General features: G+C 39.8%; 1 protein-coding gene across 4 annotated transcripts in view; it reads right to left on the bottom strand.

Annotated features, from left to right (window-relative positions):
• DAPK1 (death associated protein kinase 1) overlaps positions 1 to 16,402 on the bottom strand; it is a 115,889-nt gene extending 99,487 nt beyond the window's left edge. For 3 of the 4 annotated variants that reach the window (XR_013542066.1, XM_020805824.3, XM_072992313.2), the window contains exons 1-2: positions 15,505 to 16,143; positions 14,972 to 15,151 (exon numbers count right to left, since the gene is read on the bottom strand). Coding sequence is in view for 3 of the 4 variants with exons in the window: in XM_020805824.3 (XP_020661483.3) it covers positions 14,972 to 15,033 (62 nt within the window). In the remaining variant the exon portion in view is untranslated. Of the gene's footprint in view, positions 1 to 14,971; positions 15,152 to 15,504; positions 16,144 to 16,250 lie in introns of those variants that run through there. The other variant, XM_020805825.3, reaches the window with a different exon arrangement.
• Between the last annotated feature and the right edge of the window lie 1,299 nt (positions 16,403 to 17,701).

Genomic DNA, 17,701 nt, shown 5'->3' with positions numbered 1-17,701 from the left:
TTTTTCTGTGAAAACTCCAAAGAATTTCTCAACAATTTACCTTACAAACAAATGAAAGAAAGAACGAACAAAAGAAATATCTATAGTTTTCGTGAATGCAATTTGAAGTCATTCATAGCTATCAACAGGTCTGTCCCAACTTCGGTGAGCTCAAGAGGAAAAATAACAGGTTGAATGAGGAAGCAGAAGTGACAGGTATGCTAGTAAAATGTGGAAATAACAAAAACCTATTGAGTACAGCATACAAAACACTGCATCTGATGGATAACACATTGGGGAAACAGTACCTATAACTTGAGTACATCATGCAATACTAGAGAATTAAGCTAATTCACCTTCAATCTGATTGTTCTAATGGTTTCTTTCATGGAAGGGCAAAATTAGGATAATCTAGTCACCACAAATAAGGCAAAGGTTTGATTAAAAAAAAACACCTCAACATGAGAGTCCACAGTGTCCATATGTTTTTACTTACATTACTACTAAATTAATGGAGCAAACAAAGATCCCTTTTACATATGTATCACTCTTCATTAGGCACCCACTAACAACACACACGCGCGCGCGCGCACACACACACACTTCTGTTTTTTTCCAGCATATCTACAATTCGCACAAGCCTCAATCACTCAATTATCACATAACTGTATTATCTGCAGAAGGACTTCCACATCATCAGTGTGGCATTCAACTAGGCCTGAATTTTGTAGTTCACCTTAAATCAGATTAAGCATGAGCATACACACACAGCCCACTCATTATACTGTAATTGGTAAAAGATGTCTATTCTGACACCTTTTTCAATCCATCATTCTGGCTGTGATAAACACATCATGACCGTCATTAAAGGAATTAAGATCAAATACATTTGGAGGACTTTGCTTACTACATATACATAATGACCTTACAGGCAAAGTATTAATATCTTTCATGGAAATATTCAAACTAATGCCACAGAGACAAGTACAGTACTGACTGAAACACTGGAAAGGGGGGGTGGAGGTACAGTACAATTTATATAGTGCTCAAATTTGAAATGAAGCTAAACTCCTCTACTCTACTGAAACTTCCATTTAAAATTAAACACATACTGACACCCCAGCTATGTTGTATTCTCCATTTGGAGATTTGCTATCCTAACACCTGAAGACAAAATATTATAGACAGCAAAGGTCTGTATATATAAGAATTAGAATAGTTGCCTTGTTAGAAGAAAAATAAATACAGAACTTTAGAACAAAGAATTTGGGGATTTTCCCAGTCTTTCCACAGCAAAAAATATCTTGTGTTAGTGATATGCTGACTTTCTGATCCAAAGAAGGAGGTAAAATTCAGAAAAATCAACAACACAACACACCTTGACCCATACTTTGTCTTTCAGTATTTAACTTATTCTATTTTTAATTGTGTGAATTTTAATGTTGTAAGCTGCCCTGGGTCCCTTGTTGAGAGTGGTCGAGTATACCAGATAGGCGGGGGTATAAATAAATAAATAAGCAAACAAACAAACAACAACATGTGAAAGAAGGCAATGATACTTTTGGGGTTTTCCTCATTAACATTACTGTCTTGTACACATCTACTCTGTGTATTATGAAGTTCCACAGGGCTTACTTCAAGGTAACTGAATATAAATAGTAGTTTTAATTAACATTAATGGTCCAATGGTTCTTATCATTAAATTTATTACTGGTTCTCCAAACATAGATCATCATCAAATGCTGTCAAAACAAATAAAAAATAAGAATAAAATAAGGGCACTCCCCCCCCTTGTAGATTGCTGCCTTGTCGTGGCGAAGGAACTTGAGTAACTCAGAGAAGCTATGGGCTATGCCGTGCAGGGACCCCCAAGACGGACAGGTCATAGCGGAGAGTTCAGTGCCGGCTTCAGTGCTTTTGAAGTCTTTTCCGATGTCCCTTTTCACTCATTTTTAAGTGTCTTACAATGTTTGGAACAGGTTTTAAATGCTTGCAATCGTTAGCCCACCTCCTGAACCCTATGCAAACTTAATTTGGTGTTGTTCTGAGTCGTCCTTAATTTTTGGTGATTTTTTGTTTTCCCTATTTAAATGCATTGAACTGTCCATTCAATTGATTTAAATGGGGAAAATAAACAAATCACCAAAAATTAATGAAGACTCAGAACAAAACCAAATTAAGTTTGCACATGTTTCACAAGGTGCACTATGGAATCCAAGCATTTAAAACAGGTTTCAAACATTTTAAGACACTTTTAAATGAGCAAAAAGGGACATTGTTAAGTGAAATTCCCCCATAGAGAACATCGTTAAACGATGGGGGAAATTCCTCAAAAAAAACCCATCACTGTGTGAATTCATCGTTGTATGAAGCAATCGTTGTGCGAGGCACCACTGTAATTTTTCATAGGGGCATGGGATAAGAGACATTCTCTGACTTCCTGAATCCAGCACCACCAAGTAAATAGCTACTGAATGAGAAAATTTACAAGTCATTTCTATCTCCTTAATGATTCTTGACTTCACAGAAGAATCAGCCAGTATAAACCAGATGGACCACTGTGAGAAAGATTTAGTGCATCTTTCTTTTCTTTGTTTGGGGGGGGGGGAGAAGGACAGGTTATCTTCACAGTTGGTGCCTCCACAAAGTTTTTGGATTATAGACAGTTTCCAAAGTAACTGCTGCTCTGTCGTGAATATAGGATCTGTTGCACAATTTTCAAGGATTTATCCTGCTCTTTGATCTGCTGTGGGGACAGGATGGTTTGCTCCTTTTGCTGGTGACCAGATGATGCAAGTGCCAATACAAACCAGTCTGTCCCCAGAGCTTTCCTACCCACAACTTTCTGCCTTCCTGTAAGAGACTACTCTTTTTTTAGATGTGGGTAGGATCACTCCATTTTGGTCCATTTCCAGTACAGAATTTGTTACTTTAAATTTACCACATGATTTCAATTTCTCAATATCACTAAAGTTTGCCACATAAAGATACTGAGAAATTTAAAACTTCCTCTGCTCGTCTGTGGAGGGACACAGAGAGGCAGCAAAAAAATGTTTGTTTTTTAGTAGCCTATTAGGACAGTGCTGATGTACCTTTTAGGAAAAAGATTAAAAACTGAAATATTCTTCCCACAATGAGGAGACAAGAGGAGGCAAGGAGAAGGATTTTGTTTATTTTCTTTCTTTTCTTAAGGGAGGTGGGCCATGGATCACACCAAATGGCATAAGGACCACTACATGACCTTATGCCACCTTATTTAGCCTGAACCATCGTCGTTTAGTCATTTCCAACTCTTCGTGACCCCATGGACCAGAGCACTCCAGGCTCTCCTGTCTTCCACTGCCTCCTGGAGTTGTGTCAAATTCATTCTGGTAGCTTCGATGACACTGTCCAACCATCTCATCCTCTGTTGTCCCTTTCTCCTCTTGCCTTCACACTTTCCCAACATCAAGTGAGGAGGAATTAAGGAACCTTGTAATGGAGTCTTCTCATGAGATGGCCAAAGTACTGGAGCCTCAGCTTCAGGATCTGTCCTTCCAGGGAGCACTCAGGCTTGATTTCCTTTAGAATTGATAGGTTTGTTCTCCTTGCAGTCCAGGGGACTCTCAAGACCCTCCTCCAGCACCACAATTCAAAAGCATCAATTCTTCGGCGGTCAGCTTTCTTTATGGCCCGGCTCTCACTTCCATACATCACTACAGGGAAAACCATAGCTTTGACTATGCAGACTTTTGTTTGCAAGGTGATATCTCTGCTTTTTTGGATGCTGTCAAGGTTTGTCATCACTTTCCTCCCATGAAGCAGGCGTCTTTTAATTTCGTGGCTGCTGTCTCCATCTGCAGTGATCATGGAGCCCAAAAAAAGTAAAATCTGTCACTGCCTCCATATCTTCCCCTTCTATTTCCCAGGAGGTGATGGGACCAGTGGCCATGATCTTAGTTTTTTTGATGTTCAGCTTCAGACCGTTTTCTGCACTCTCCTCTTTCACCCTCATTACAAGGTTCCTTAATTCCTCCTCACTTTCTGCCATCAGAGTGGTATCATCTGCATATCGGAGGTTGTTGGTATTTCTTCCGGTAATCTTAATTCCGGTCTGGGATTCCTCCAGTCCAGCCTTTTGCATGATGTATTCTGCATATAAGTTGAATAAGCAGGGGGACAATATACAGCCTTGTACTCCTTTCCCAATTGTGAACCAATCAGTTGTTCCATGCCTGAACCAGTTCTCTCCAACTGAGCTGTCTGGTCAAGCCCCTACTATCTTTAAAAAGCTTTTAGCAATTGTTCACTATTTGTTTTTTACAAAAAAAGTAAGGATGAGGGGGAACAGAAATGAAAATATGGTTTAGAAAGGATCATTCTAATGCAAGATCTGCATCTTTCTTGCTGATTCAAATCTGTGTTTCATTTCTACTGGACCTGTGGAAATTTGTCCCCAATTCTTTACTTCTGTACTACATCCAGCATTGTATTTACCAGACCTTTTAATCTTTCTAAACAGAGAATGAAAGTAACACAAGGAGAGCAAGACAGTGCAATAAATGGACCAGTTAAATGGCAGCAGAGCAAAAGTCCAACAGACATCAGAGAAATTATGATGACAATTGCTGGAACAGTATCAATCAACAACATACATCTTCTACAATTTTTTCTGCTACTGGCTCCATTTTATTTTTTGAAAAAGTAATATATAATTTTATGTACCATGATAGTATTTCACTTTTTTTCCCAACACCAAAAAGTAGTTGAAGTGAGATATTTGATTAAAACAAGTACAATTTTCTAGCCTTTGGGAATCAATACAGCTATAGAAAATTCTCCTCTGGCCTGCCTATTTGTTTCCCAAACACTGCCTAATATCCGTAGGAAGTAGAAGCTCTTATCTCCTTGGTGTGAATAGCTTTTATTCTCAATAGTGAACATGAACAATATTTATGCTACTCAGCTGATCTGCATGAAATTATCTGAGAAGATGGAGGGAGGGATAGAGTGTGGGGAAATGTAATAAAAGTATGAATTACATGTGTGTGAAAGAACTTATAGATGCTATATGTGTATACCTGAATGATATGTAAAAGATAGGTGGCCATATTTACAGTACTTTGGATTCTGGCCATGTCCATTACTGGATTGCAATTCCTGACGAGTTCCCAGGAAGTTATCTCCACTCTCTGAAAAAAACGATTCCCCAGCCCTGATTAAAGAAAAGGTAAAAACCAGTATTGTGCCCACAGTTTCGTTTAATATTTGTGCTAAAGACATCTCAGTAGCATAGGTTCTGCTTACAAATTCAATTTTTAAGAAGAAAAATGAAGGCACTGATAACTGTCAACATATGACTTTTAACACGCCTAAAAAGGTGTGTACTTCCTAAGGAGGAAAATGAAAAAAAAAAAGAATAAGGAACTACAATTTGTATTTTATCACTCCATTTACCTAATTAGAATAGCAAGTTAGCGGCACTTCCCAACATGGTCAGATGGGTTTTAACCTGTGTGTTTACCTTAAAGTAGGGTTTAATTATATTTTATTGTATTTTTTTTTTGTTATGTTTGGTTGTTAATTATAATTTTATCACATATTGTAAACCACCCAGATAGTGGCAACACTAATGGAGCAGTACAGAAATGGAAACAGACATCACTGGCACTGGTGAAACCTACTATTTCAACTCACCCATAGTTAAAATTCACCCATACAGAAAACTTTCTGCTAACAGAAAGGAGTATCTCTTGTTATTTTACCTTCTCTATCTGGAGAAAACTGAAGCTTTTATTTACCCTCTTCACATTTAAGCCTTAGTTGTCATCTCACTCAGCAGCTTCAGTCAGCTTTATGATTTATGGTTCAAAGCTGTTAACAAAATATAGTTAAGATTAACAAAAATGTGTCCAGATTTGGACAACATAACAAGTTACAGTTACTCTGAAGTAGAAAGAAGGCTTCCAGCTTGCATCATAAGCAGTGAGACCACAGGTTCAGAGCTTGCTAGAGGTTATTATCACAACGCTTAACCATGGTGCTCTCTTGTACCAAATATGTCCACATTTTGGTATCTATTTTGGTATCATTTCAAGCTGCAGGTTGTCCAAAGCATGAAATACAGTGGTGCCTCGCATAATGAGTGCACCGTTTAATGACAAATCCGCATAGCGATCTATTTTTTTAGATAGCTAATGTGATCGCACTGCGATGTTTTAATGGACAAAACATAACACTGCGATGATCGGTAAGCGTTTCACTTACCGATCTTCGCATTGCGATGTTTCTAAAACAGCTGATCGATGGTTCCAAAATGGCCGCCAGGTGCCCAAAATGGCCACCGCAACCATTTTTGTGCAACTTCCTCGCTTACCGAGGGCACGAAAATGGCGGCGCTATGGAGGATCTTTGCTGAACGGTGAGTTTGGGCCTCATAGGAACGCATTCAACAAAGTTTAATGCGTTCCTATGGGTTTTTTAGTTCCGTTTAGCGATGATTCTGCATAGCAACGATTAATCCGGAACGGATTAACGTCGCTATGCGGGGCACCACTGTATACTTGTCTGTTTTCATTTTGCATTTGCTCCAGGATCTTTTTTCTACAATGTTCCAGTGGCAGAATAATGGCTGTAACTTCTGGTTGCAATTTGCAATTGAGCACAAATCAGATCTTGGCATTTTGGGCAATATCTTGAACAGCTAAGTTACCTTAAGCATGGATTGATGGATTCTCTCTATCAAGTAAGTGGCTACATTTTGACATCATAAACCAGAAGTATGAAGACAGATAAGCCTTGCAATTTGGTCTTACATCTGAGTCCAGACAAATCAAGGTTTGTTTTAACTACAGTTGAACAGAAACAAGGTGGATCCTTAAAGTGAGATTGGAAATTTTCTTGTTTCATAACCCATTTGGTGAAATGAAACCATTTGTCTCAATTCAGACACAATGGTAAACTGCTGTTAGCTTTTTTTAAAAAAATGTTTCTCTTTTCCTCCTCATAGACACACAACAGGAAGAAAGCAGGAGAAACGTCATTCCAAAAGAAAACAAGGCTTATTTCAGTTTATAGAGCTACATTCGAAAATACAACCACTGTCAAGGGAACAGAAAGTAATCAAGACCACTGAATAGTCAGGACAATCTACATTTGGGATGATTCTGAATTATTAATGGGTCACTACACAATCCAGATATGCAGAATCTTGTATGACACATTCCTTTTTTACAGGTGTATTCAAGCACACTAAAAAAATTTCTCTAAGTATTGGGCTGTGTGCCTGCTATTTCTTTAGGCATTTAAGTCAAAATAAGCACCTTCTTCAAACATGATCTTATTTCATAAGCCTCTTATGTACCACTTATTGTACTTCAATACAAAGAGCTAACAGCCAGCGGAAAGGTGCACTGCTACAAGTGTTTATTCCATGGGAGTTGAAAATTCCACAAGGACCTACAGTATGAAACATTCCAAAGGAGGACTCAAATAGTTCTAACTCCAAAGTGTTTTCTGTATAAGATGACATCAAACACCTCTATCAGGACATTAGAGCCCAAATATCCAAGTACAATTCAGTGAAAGATAGGAATTGTAAGTGCTATCAATTTCAGCTAGACATTTCAATAAAACCAAATAGACTTAAACACCTTAGCTCTGCTCAACTTAAGATTCACATACACTTTAAAAGATTTTGTTTTAAATTTAATTTACTGCAATATACATAACAAAATTAAAATATAATTTTGTCATGGGATACAGAAACTCTGACAATATTTAAAAGCCTCCCATACAACGATTATTAAAAGAATTTTAATTGTTAATTCAACTGCACTTGCAAAAGTACTACTACATTCCAACTCAAGATTGTTATGTTTGGCAAACATCAGCACCGCCCTTACATTTCTATTTCTCCCATGAACTGCTCTGAAGGTGAACACATTCTCACTATTTTGTGGTATCTGTTTGTCCTAATAATCCTACAGTGGATTTCATATTTAGCTGTTCAGAACATGATCATTACCATAAAATCTGGAATGTAAGTACTGAAAGAAACTGCAATCAACTGAAGGAAAATTCAGATGCTACAAGTTACTGGTGGGAAAATCAGGCCTTATTTATACAGCCAAAAGAATGAGTAAATTGAACTGTGTTGCTGGAAACTATAGATGAGGGATTACATTTTGGCATGGTATCCCAAGTTTTTTTTAAAAAAATCTGTATAAGTAAAAAACTAGCATACCTGTTTTTATAATTGACTAGATAGGCAGGAACCACAAATTTGGCAGCTCATGACAGTTTGTCAGACAAACAGGTGTTCAGTGCTTCCCAGTCCCGCCTTCTCCAGCAAGCACCCACTCATGCACAGAGGAGGTGGGGTAGAGAAGCCGAGGTGGTTCATGCCCATCTCTATAACTGACCAAGAAAAAAAAATATTTGGCTAATTTCATTGCACACATAAAAGTCATTCATAGAATTACAGACAACTACAATGGACAGCTAATTACTGTCTTCTTATAAGAAGGCAACAGAATCAGAAAATTATCTGCACAATAATCACCAGGCATTGGCATTACTTAAAATAACTATGAGAAACAGTGAACCAGTATTCGGGATACTTGGGTACAAGCTATCACGTGGCTATGAAAACTCACTGGTGTAGAAGTGGTAAAGCCACCTGTTAAATATCTCAGATGCCTTAAAAACCTTATTAATTTAATTATGTGCTGTCAATTTGATTCCAACATAGGATGACTCTTTCCAGGGTTTTCTAGGTAGAGAATATCTAGACATTTGCAATTATCATCTTCTGGGAGTACTATGGGATTCTACTGCTTGCTCACAGGCTGGCTCTTCTCCTGGAGGCACAGTGGAGAGTTGAACTCCTGATCTGACTGCCCAGTCAGATAACTAACTCAATGAGCTATCAGACTGCAAAAAGTCAGATGCATCTTGATATCATGTAACCAAAAAAACCCCTATACTTTGTCATAAAACAAAGATGGATGATACCATTCATTCAACCACTAAAATCTCATTAAGAGGCACACGTTTGCAAGTCCCCTAGGACTTCACATCAGGCTTGCATTATAGAACTGGGAAGTGCAGAAGAAAAAGAAAAGCTCCCAAAATCATAGACAGATGTAGAAGTCAGACTCTTGTTTCACCTAAATTCCAAAATGGAAGTCACAACATTGTAGAGTCAGTCTGGCATGTTTCATTTATCACCCCAAAATATGCAGATTTCAATGCTCTTTCTAATCTTGGTAGATAAAGAGCCATCAGCTATTCAGTACCCCTCACCCCACGGACAAACATGTTCCCCGCCCCCGTGGCATGACCCTAATGTAAAGCTCAAGATTATCCTGAATAAGTACAGAAGGCTTTCATGTTTCTGACGTTAACAGAGTTGTAAACCGTGTTAAGAACTGCTTTTCATATGTCAGATACCCAGAACAGCTTCCAGTCATGTCTGACACTTTAAAAGCAATGTTGCATTGTGCATTCATTAGGCACAATGTCAGCCTGGCTACATCAAAACAAAAAACTCAATCAGAAGCACACATCTTAATGAATCCAGAATATTGTGTCTCATATCATAGTTCCAGATTATAGTCTGCACTTCCTGGATATAAAAGGTGCAAGAATATTAGTGGCAGGAAGAAAGAACAACATAGCTATGCTGTTGCAAGTTTCAAATAAATAAGAATATGCTGTATCTCTTCTCTCCTCAGAATGAATTCGCACACCTTCTTAATTTTTAAGAGAAGTTTTAATATAGCAAAACACACATATCAGTATCACCAGAATTACACCTCCCTGTCTTCAGCAATAATCCTATAGCAACAAACACTGGATCTACAATACAAAGGCTTACAAAAACAAACAAATCATGTCAATATACACAAAACAGAAGACCAGAGGAGGGCAGCGACAGAAGGAAGAAGAGGAAGTAAGGACAGGGAATGTCATTTTAACTTTTAGGTATCTTCTCTCCATTGGGTTTCGACAGCACTTGTGTCTTGTCTGCACCATCACACTTCCTAACTTACTGAAGAAAATGTGGGAAGTTCAGCACTGTCTCTTGAGTCTGCCTTTTGAAGATGCTAGACTACAGAGGATATGAATGGAGGTGCTGACTGGCCAAGTACGCTTCCAAATTACAGCATCAATGCGCTTCGATTACCAAAATCTTTCCAAAAAGAGATTCCCTCCCCCTTTTAACAGAAAAGTAAGCTGAAGGAAAAAATTAATGGGGGAGGCAGAGAATATGTACAATAAACAATATGGGATATGTTTCTTTATAAGAGCCAGCCTGCACAGTCTTAGGCAAGCTGCATATCCTAGAGAGTCACTTGAAGAAGATGTTAAACCACCTCAGAATATATCTAGGAAATGCTTGTAAAGATCACCATAAGTCATATTCAACTTGACAACACAAAATTATTTATTAAACAAAATTAGACCAGGTGTACTTCAATGTATTTGGGTGGATGACTGTCGGGCCAGGCGTTCAAGTCCCCATTGGGTTTCCTGGGAGCAAGCGCCCGCCAAGATCAGCTGGAGAATGTATAACTTATACTACTATGTGCTCTGTCATCTGACCAAGCTGCACAATCCTATAGCACCACTGAATGAAAGACCAGAAAACCACTTCTGAGTATGGAGGGTTGCCATGTCAGAATCAACTTGACAACACATTATACACACGTTAACACATAAAGCATAGCGAGCCATAGCCAGAGTAGGCCCATTTGAATCAATGGAACGTATATAGGAGTTGACTCACCAAATCCCCACTGAATCAAAGGGGCTACTCTAGTAATTTATTACATTAGGCAGCTTGCCTTTTGTGAAATCAGTGATGTTTTGCAAAATGAGTGAAAGATCAAAGGAATTACTTGGTTACACTTGAATACAAGGGCTACCTCTGCCTTTTATTCACTTTGCCAGCTTGGGCAAGTTACTTCTGTCTATCTAGTTCAGTGCTGTTCACAGTAGTAACCAGCAAAACATCTAACAATATAACTAAGAAGGAGTACAGTAACAGTAGTGTTTCTTTTTGTCCATAGCATTCTATATATACTCGTAAAGATAAAGTAGCAGTATCTCTCTGTGTTACATGTTGTTTATGCCTTGTCTACATATTTGAGAAAGAAAAGCATGGCATTATTATCTAATAGAATTTAACTAAAGAACAGGATGTACTTCTTTACAGGAAAACTCTTCTACATGATGCATTCTGTGATCGCACTCTGTACATTTTTTGTAACTAGACCCATAGTCTCATAGTTTAGCACAGTCTCGCAAGGAATCTGCATTTCACGTTATTACCTATATGCAGGTTGGCTGGGCTTAAAAGTTTAAGGCTTTCTATGAATAAAAGGACTTCTTTAAGCAAAACTGCCTTTGATGATTTTGTAAAATTAAGCCACCTTTGTCAAGATTAATGGTTTGCATCAAAAGCAATAAAAGTCTGACAACAGCACTGTGGCAACCACCAAACAAAGTCCTTAAAACAACAAAGTATAATAAAGGAACTGCAGAATGGTGTATTTAAAATGCACAGTCACACTTCTTGTAACCACAAGGGAACAAAAGGGGAGGGGAATGCATGTTTGTATCTATTTCATAATAATTTCCAGACCAAATGGAACAGAAATTTGCTTTGGCCTTATGAAATTGCATGGTGAGCTGATTGTTTATAACATCTGTTTAAGAGGTAAGCAAGTATTAATCTTACTGTAAGTGTGGTATTTTAATGTAAAAATGTGCCAAGTAAATATTTTACATTTCAATCTCAAAATGTTTATGTCAAAGTCTCATAGGTTTTAATATAGTTTACTCCTGAAACAGCAACCCCAAAATTTAATTGTTATGGATACTAACATAAGCAGCTACCTGAAATTAAATTTCATTACTGCAACTCCACATGGCATGTCTGTTGTTTCATTTGGCTTCCAGTGCAGTATAGATAATTATCTAGTATTCTGTGACTCACTAATTTAGTATGGGGAAGCATACTTTGTTTATGCTCATAGTGTTGTGGGTTCAACTCATAATCACTTTCATTGCAAAGACATAATTCATTTGCAGCTTCAACGGCTGTGAAAGAGCTAGCCCAGAACTTTAAGATCTGCTGCTGGTCAGAATAAGTGACACTGGACTTGATGGACCTGTGATCTGACTCCTATAAAATAGCATAATTAGTTCGTAACTAATATGCCCTTCAGCAGATTGCTAAAATGGCAGTTATTACAACCAATACAAACTAGCACTCAGGGTTAGATTTCTCAGGATCTGTTAATCTGATTTGTCCATGTTATGGTATTTGTCCCTGAATCAAATATTTCTGTTTTTGTACCATTAGCACTTCTACAGTAAAGCAATTGGGGGGAGTGGAATTGATCCCACTAGACACTGACGAAGAAAAAGCTACAATTTATTGCAAATATTGGGATATCTTCAGTCCACACATTTGTTGAAATTCCTGTTGCCTTGCACAGTAAGTTGCACTAGAGGAGGACCACTGAAAAAAATGGGGATCTGGTGAGTCAACTCCTCTGTAAGTTCTACAGATTCAAACAGGCCTATTCTAGTTGCAACTGACATACTAAAACAACAGGAATCTAGCCTTTATTTGTATTATTTTAGCAATAAAATCATTTTTCCTCATGACTTTTGGGTCTTAAAACTATTAAATATTTCTAAGATGAGACAGTGTGATATAGTGGCCAGAATGCTGAACTGGGAATGGGAAGATCCAGGACCTAGTCCCCACCGAGGTTTGAAATTCACTGGACAACCTTACGTCAGCTATTCTCTCAACCCAACCTGTACCACAAAGTTGTTATAAGTGATAAAAGAGAAGGAGAGGTTTAAAAGGTGCTGTGTGCTCATTAGATGAAAGGTGAGATATAAATGTGACAAATATTACATTTTAGTCTCTTCTATTATCCACAGCTATATTTTAAGATTATTAGCTATACTGGTTTCACAACATGTAGTATACACTTGCCAATTAATTCTGATCCATATTCTAAATTAATTCTGATCAATGTTCCAAATTTCAAATGGTTCTTGGCAATCATTTGAAATCCTTAAGAATCAGCACTCATGTAATGTGTGTTAAAGCAACTAGAAATGTCAGAACTGCACTGCTGAAGTTTACACTGAACGATACTAACTGCACAGTAGTTTTTGTGTTCGACAAATGTGTAGCATTCCACCAGAAATAACTGTGATAACTAACTGCATTTAAGTTTTTCATTCAGTTTAAGATTTTCTTTTGATTTGCAGGAGACATGTATCCTTTATAGCTTATACATTAAATTACCTGCTGCACTAGAGTGAATGTCAAATCTCTTGATCTGACATTCACAATACTGTATATACAATCAACATCATGTGCTGTCAAGTCAATTCAAGGCTTTCCAGGTAGAGAAATCTAAGAAGTGATTTCAGATGGGGGCACCCTGGGATTATGCAGCTTGCCCAAGGCCACATAGGCTGGCTCTACTCATAGGAAGCACAGTGGGGAATTAAACTCCCAACATCTGGCTCCATACCCAGATATCTAAACCACTGATCTATCCAGTTGCATATACAAGAAGTAAAACTGCTAATATTTCAGAATTATTTAATATCATTGAAAATAAAAGCCAGAGGATTGGATTTATATTTTGTACAGCAATTTTCCATAATAAATCAAGAGCAAAAATGAATTCAAGAAGTGTTTCATTGAAATAACACAAAAATCAAACTGAAACTATCACTACTGAGCCCAGGATCAAATCCACAATCATCATATTACAATGAACTGTCTCTAGCCAACCAGTAGGAATCTCTCTATGTCAGTATACTCTTTCCTTCTTCTATATTAAATTTCATTGTTCACATACTACTTTTTGTTATGATTTGCCATGATGGCAAATTATGGTTAATACTAATCTCCAAACCAAATAATCATCTCTACCTAACTTTCCTCCTAGTTTGATGGTAGATAAGAATGTTAAACTTAGTATGCAAGAAAGTAATACAGAAATAAACAACAACTTTCACCAAATTTTATAATTAGCAAAACTAAATGGACTTAAGAAGCAAATTGCAATAAACAAGCATACTGCACATTATAAAGCACACAGTCCATTTAGCAATCAAGCTGAGAGATTTAAAACCAAACAGAAACCGGTAATCGCTGGTCAATGGTCTGGGTTTTCCATCACAAAGCTGTGACATGGACACAGCATTCTAAAGTATTCAACTAACAAGCTTTATGAAGGCTGTGTTAAATCTACACTGCTTAATGACTATAAATCTCTTGATCTGACATTTGGCTGCAGGAGAATAATTGAACTTGAAGCCCTGAAAGAGACTGATCATAAAATTGAAAAGAAATACTAAAGATTATTCAGATATCCTTATTTTTGCAACCAAATTGCAGATAGATTATTAATTTTATGCACCAATTTGTATTCCTCCACATGCACTAATAATTTGGTACTGTTATTAGAAATTAGCACAGAAACAAAAACCATCCACCCATGCAAACCATTTTTATTATCAGTTGTTCACAGAATAAAATGGGTGTACAAGTGTCAACTGTAATACTCCCAGCACACTAATCTTATTTTTTTTAAAGGAACATACTGCATTAGCTAGGAATCACTTTTGTAAGGCAATACTGTACGATCTGGCCATGCAATTATGCTCAGAAAGACTTACATACGGAATTGTAGAGAGAAGACCCAGTCCTCAGTGTTAATTGTAACAGGCTCTAAAGGATATCACAGTACAGTATATATCTTCATATGTTATGTACCAAAAACTCACTGGAATGCGTTAATATGAAAAGCATTTACACCTCAATACAACACAATATGTTCCCCATACTCCATTTTCACTCCAGCAGTGTTCTCCCCCATACTATTTGGTTTGTTATTGTCCCAACCGGCTTTTAAGTACACAGAGAGTGCCTACAGTTGTACTCTCCTTTCAACAAGTACTATACCTGCCAAGTTCCTCTCCGATCTCATAGTGATCATCCAGATTCTCTTGCCTGAAAACAGTCATGATAACTGCCACTCCTCGGGAACAAAAACCCAAAAACGGAGTTCGCCGCCCTTTCCTTTTCAGCTCATCGCCACACTGTCGGTAGGTTCCTCCAGCACTGCACGCATGGCTGCCAGCCCTAAAGTGAAAGGCAAGGAGAGGGACGGAGGAGGATTATTAAAATATCACTTGTTTGCAAGAGGGGTGTGGCTATGTCAATACGTGCACACGCCAGGCCGGTTAAGTGCCAAATGTCAAAAATGATGAACCGATAGCGCCAAGTGTCTTAGGATGCCTCCTCTCTCCTCCTGCCTTGCTCCTCAAAAATCTCCAGAGGAGAAAACACTCCAGCCGGAGAGAAGGAAACGCGTTTTCCTAACATGCCTCCTCCTCAGGGGCGACAAGGAGGGAAGAGACAGAGAGAGAAAAGAGAGAAGCAAAGGCGTAGCTTGGGACCTTCCAAGCGCCCGCTTTCCGTAACACGCCGCTCACCTTTGGTTCCCCCCTCAGCAAAAGCAGGAACACCAGCCACCATTTCACCTCAGGAAGGCGCCTCCGAGCCGCACGGACGCCACATTCCTCAGCGACTCCCCCTTCCGTTACCCGGTCAACTAGGACGTACTACCAGGAGGAGCCGCCACCGCCGCCGCCGTTTCTACTACTGTTGCTACACAGAGTAGTGAAGGCAGCCTTTAAAAAAAAAAAACCCGCTCGGTCGTCCGGGGGTTGCGCGTGAAACAGAGGAGGGAAATCACCTCACGAGGAAGCTACAAGGACTGGCATTCCCCGCCTTCTCTCTCAGCCGGCGAACCTGACGACTAGGGGCGCCGCCGGGGAAAGGGGACCCTCCTTCCTTCCTTTCCCCCCCCCCCTTCTCCTTCCACTCTCGGCTCTCCTGAAAAAGGCCCTTTCTGCAAACGCTTCCCCCTCCCCCCGAACGACGCGGGCGAAAGAGGGAAGTCAGCGGCTTCCTCAAGCAAGCAGCCTGGGAAGGAGAGAAAGGGAAGGACGCCTCGCCTCCCTCCCTCGTTCTGTTGCTGCAGGGGGAAGGGAGGGGACGGGCGCCCAAGAGTTTTTTTTTTTTTTTGCGCAGCAAACCTTCCCCGGCTGGGGCAGCTCAGAGAGGGAGGGAGGGAGGGAAAAGCTACCCCCCCCACTCCGCCTCGGTCTTGCCAGCGCGCGCGGGCGCGCTCTCTCGCGCTCCGTCTCTTTCCCCCGCCTCCCCAGCGCGCGCTCACCCTTCGTCGCTCGCGACTCGCGGCTCCTCATCTCCTCTTCCAGGCAGTCTCTGGAGCCGAGCAAGGTGGGAGGGGGGGGCCGGAGGGCCAGCGTGGCCAATGGGAAGAGAGTGACTGTACTCACGGCCCTCCTCTCGCTCGCTCGCTCTCTTTCTCCCATGACCTGCCCACGACTTGGGCGGGGGTGGGGGTGGGGAGGCGGGACGGGTCGAGTCGGTTTGGGGTGGCGCGTTACGTGCCCGCGCGTCCAGGTGCAAAGGGGCGCTCGTTCTCTCCCGAGGGGGTATGGGGTGCGGGGGGGGGGGGGAGAGATTAGAGAACATATTACCTCGGGTTGCGTTGATAGACCACCATCCTGCGCACCGTGCGATTTAAGTCAGAGCTAGTCGAGCAGGTATTTAAATATGAGCAGATGAGCTAAATGTGCTCCTTTTTTTGTATTGGAGTGTATTAATATTACAGCTTCACACATGTTGTTAAGGCTTAATCTTGCTGTTGAAAATAGGCTCTGAATTTTAGCCCTGCCGAGCCATAATCTTCCTAAAATTTTGGTGTTACACTGTTTCCCAGAAAACAAGACCGGTTTCTTGTATTATTTTTTTGCTCTCCCCCCCCCCCCAAAAAACGCATTAGGGCTGATTTTCAGGGGATATTTTTTTTTTCACGTACAACGATCTACATTTATTCAAATACAGTCATGCCATCTTCTTTTGGAGCATTGTCATAACTCTCCAAGCCTTGAATTCTGGCCTGAATTTCTTGTGATTCCCTCCAGGGAGTGGGGAGCGGTGGTGATGTTGGCGTTAAGGGCTCCAACACAAACTGGCCTCAAACCTGTTCCGCTGCAGGACCAGAGGGTTTCTGTCTCATTTCGAGAAGACGCTTGTTGGGATGGTGGTGGGAGGGGGAAGTATGGATCCCACTGGCCCGTGCAGTCATTGCAGTAGTCCCTATAGCCACTCTGCCCCGTAAGGAAAATCTAAAAATGCCAATAACTGGATTGGTGCATGTCAGTTACAAAGCTAATGGCTCTTCCCGGTTCAAGACCAAACCACCCTCAAACACTTTGTGTTATAGTAGGGATAGCTTACAGTCATACATTATTCTTGGGAAAGAAATGTTTATTTCCTGTCCTTGACTTGATTCTGATGAACAGAGATGGCTTGGTGGGGAAAGTAACAGTAAGGGAAACTAGGCGAGAGTGACCATGTCCTTCTAGAATTCTTGATTTCAAAGGAAACAAAAGCAGAGTATAGCCACACACTTCTACTGGATTTTTAAAAAGCCAATTTTAATAATCTCAGAGTATAAATAAGTAAGGTCCCATGGCAGGAGATCCTAACAAGAAAAGAGGTGCAAGAAGGGTGGGCACTTCTAAAAATAAATAAATTCTAAAGGCACAACTGCAAACAATTCCAAAAAGAAAAAAAGGGGGATGTGGCAAAAAAGGT

This window comes from Pogona vitticeps, chromosome 2 (assembly GCF_051106095.1).
Source record: "Pogona vitticeps strain Pit_001003342236 chromosome 2, PviZW2.1, whole genome shotgun sequence".
Taxonomy (NCBI): Eukaryota; Metazoa; Chordata; class Lepidosauria; order Squamata; family Agamidae; genus Pogona; species Pogona vitticeps.
This window is presented reverse-complemented; position numbering and strand designations above follow the sequence as displayed.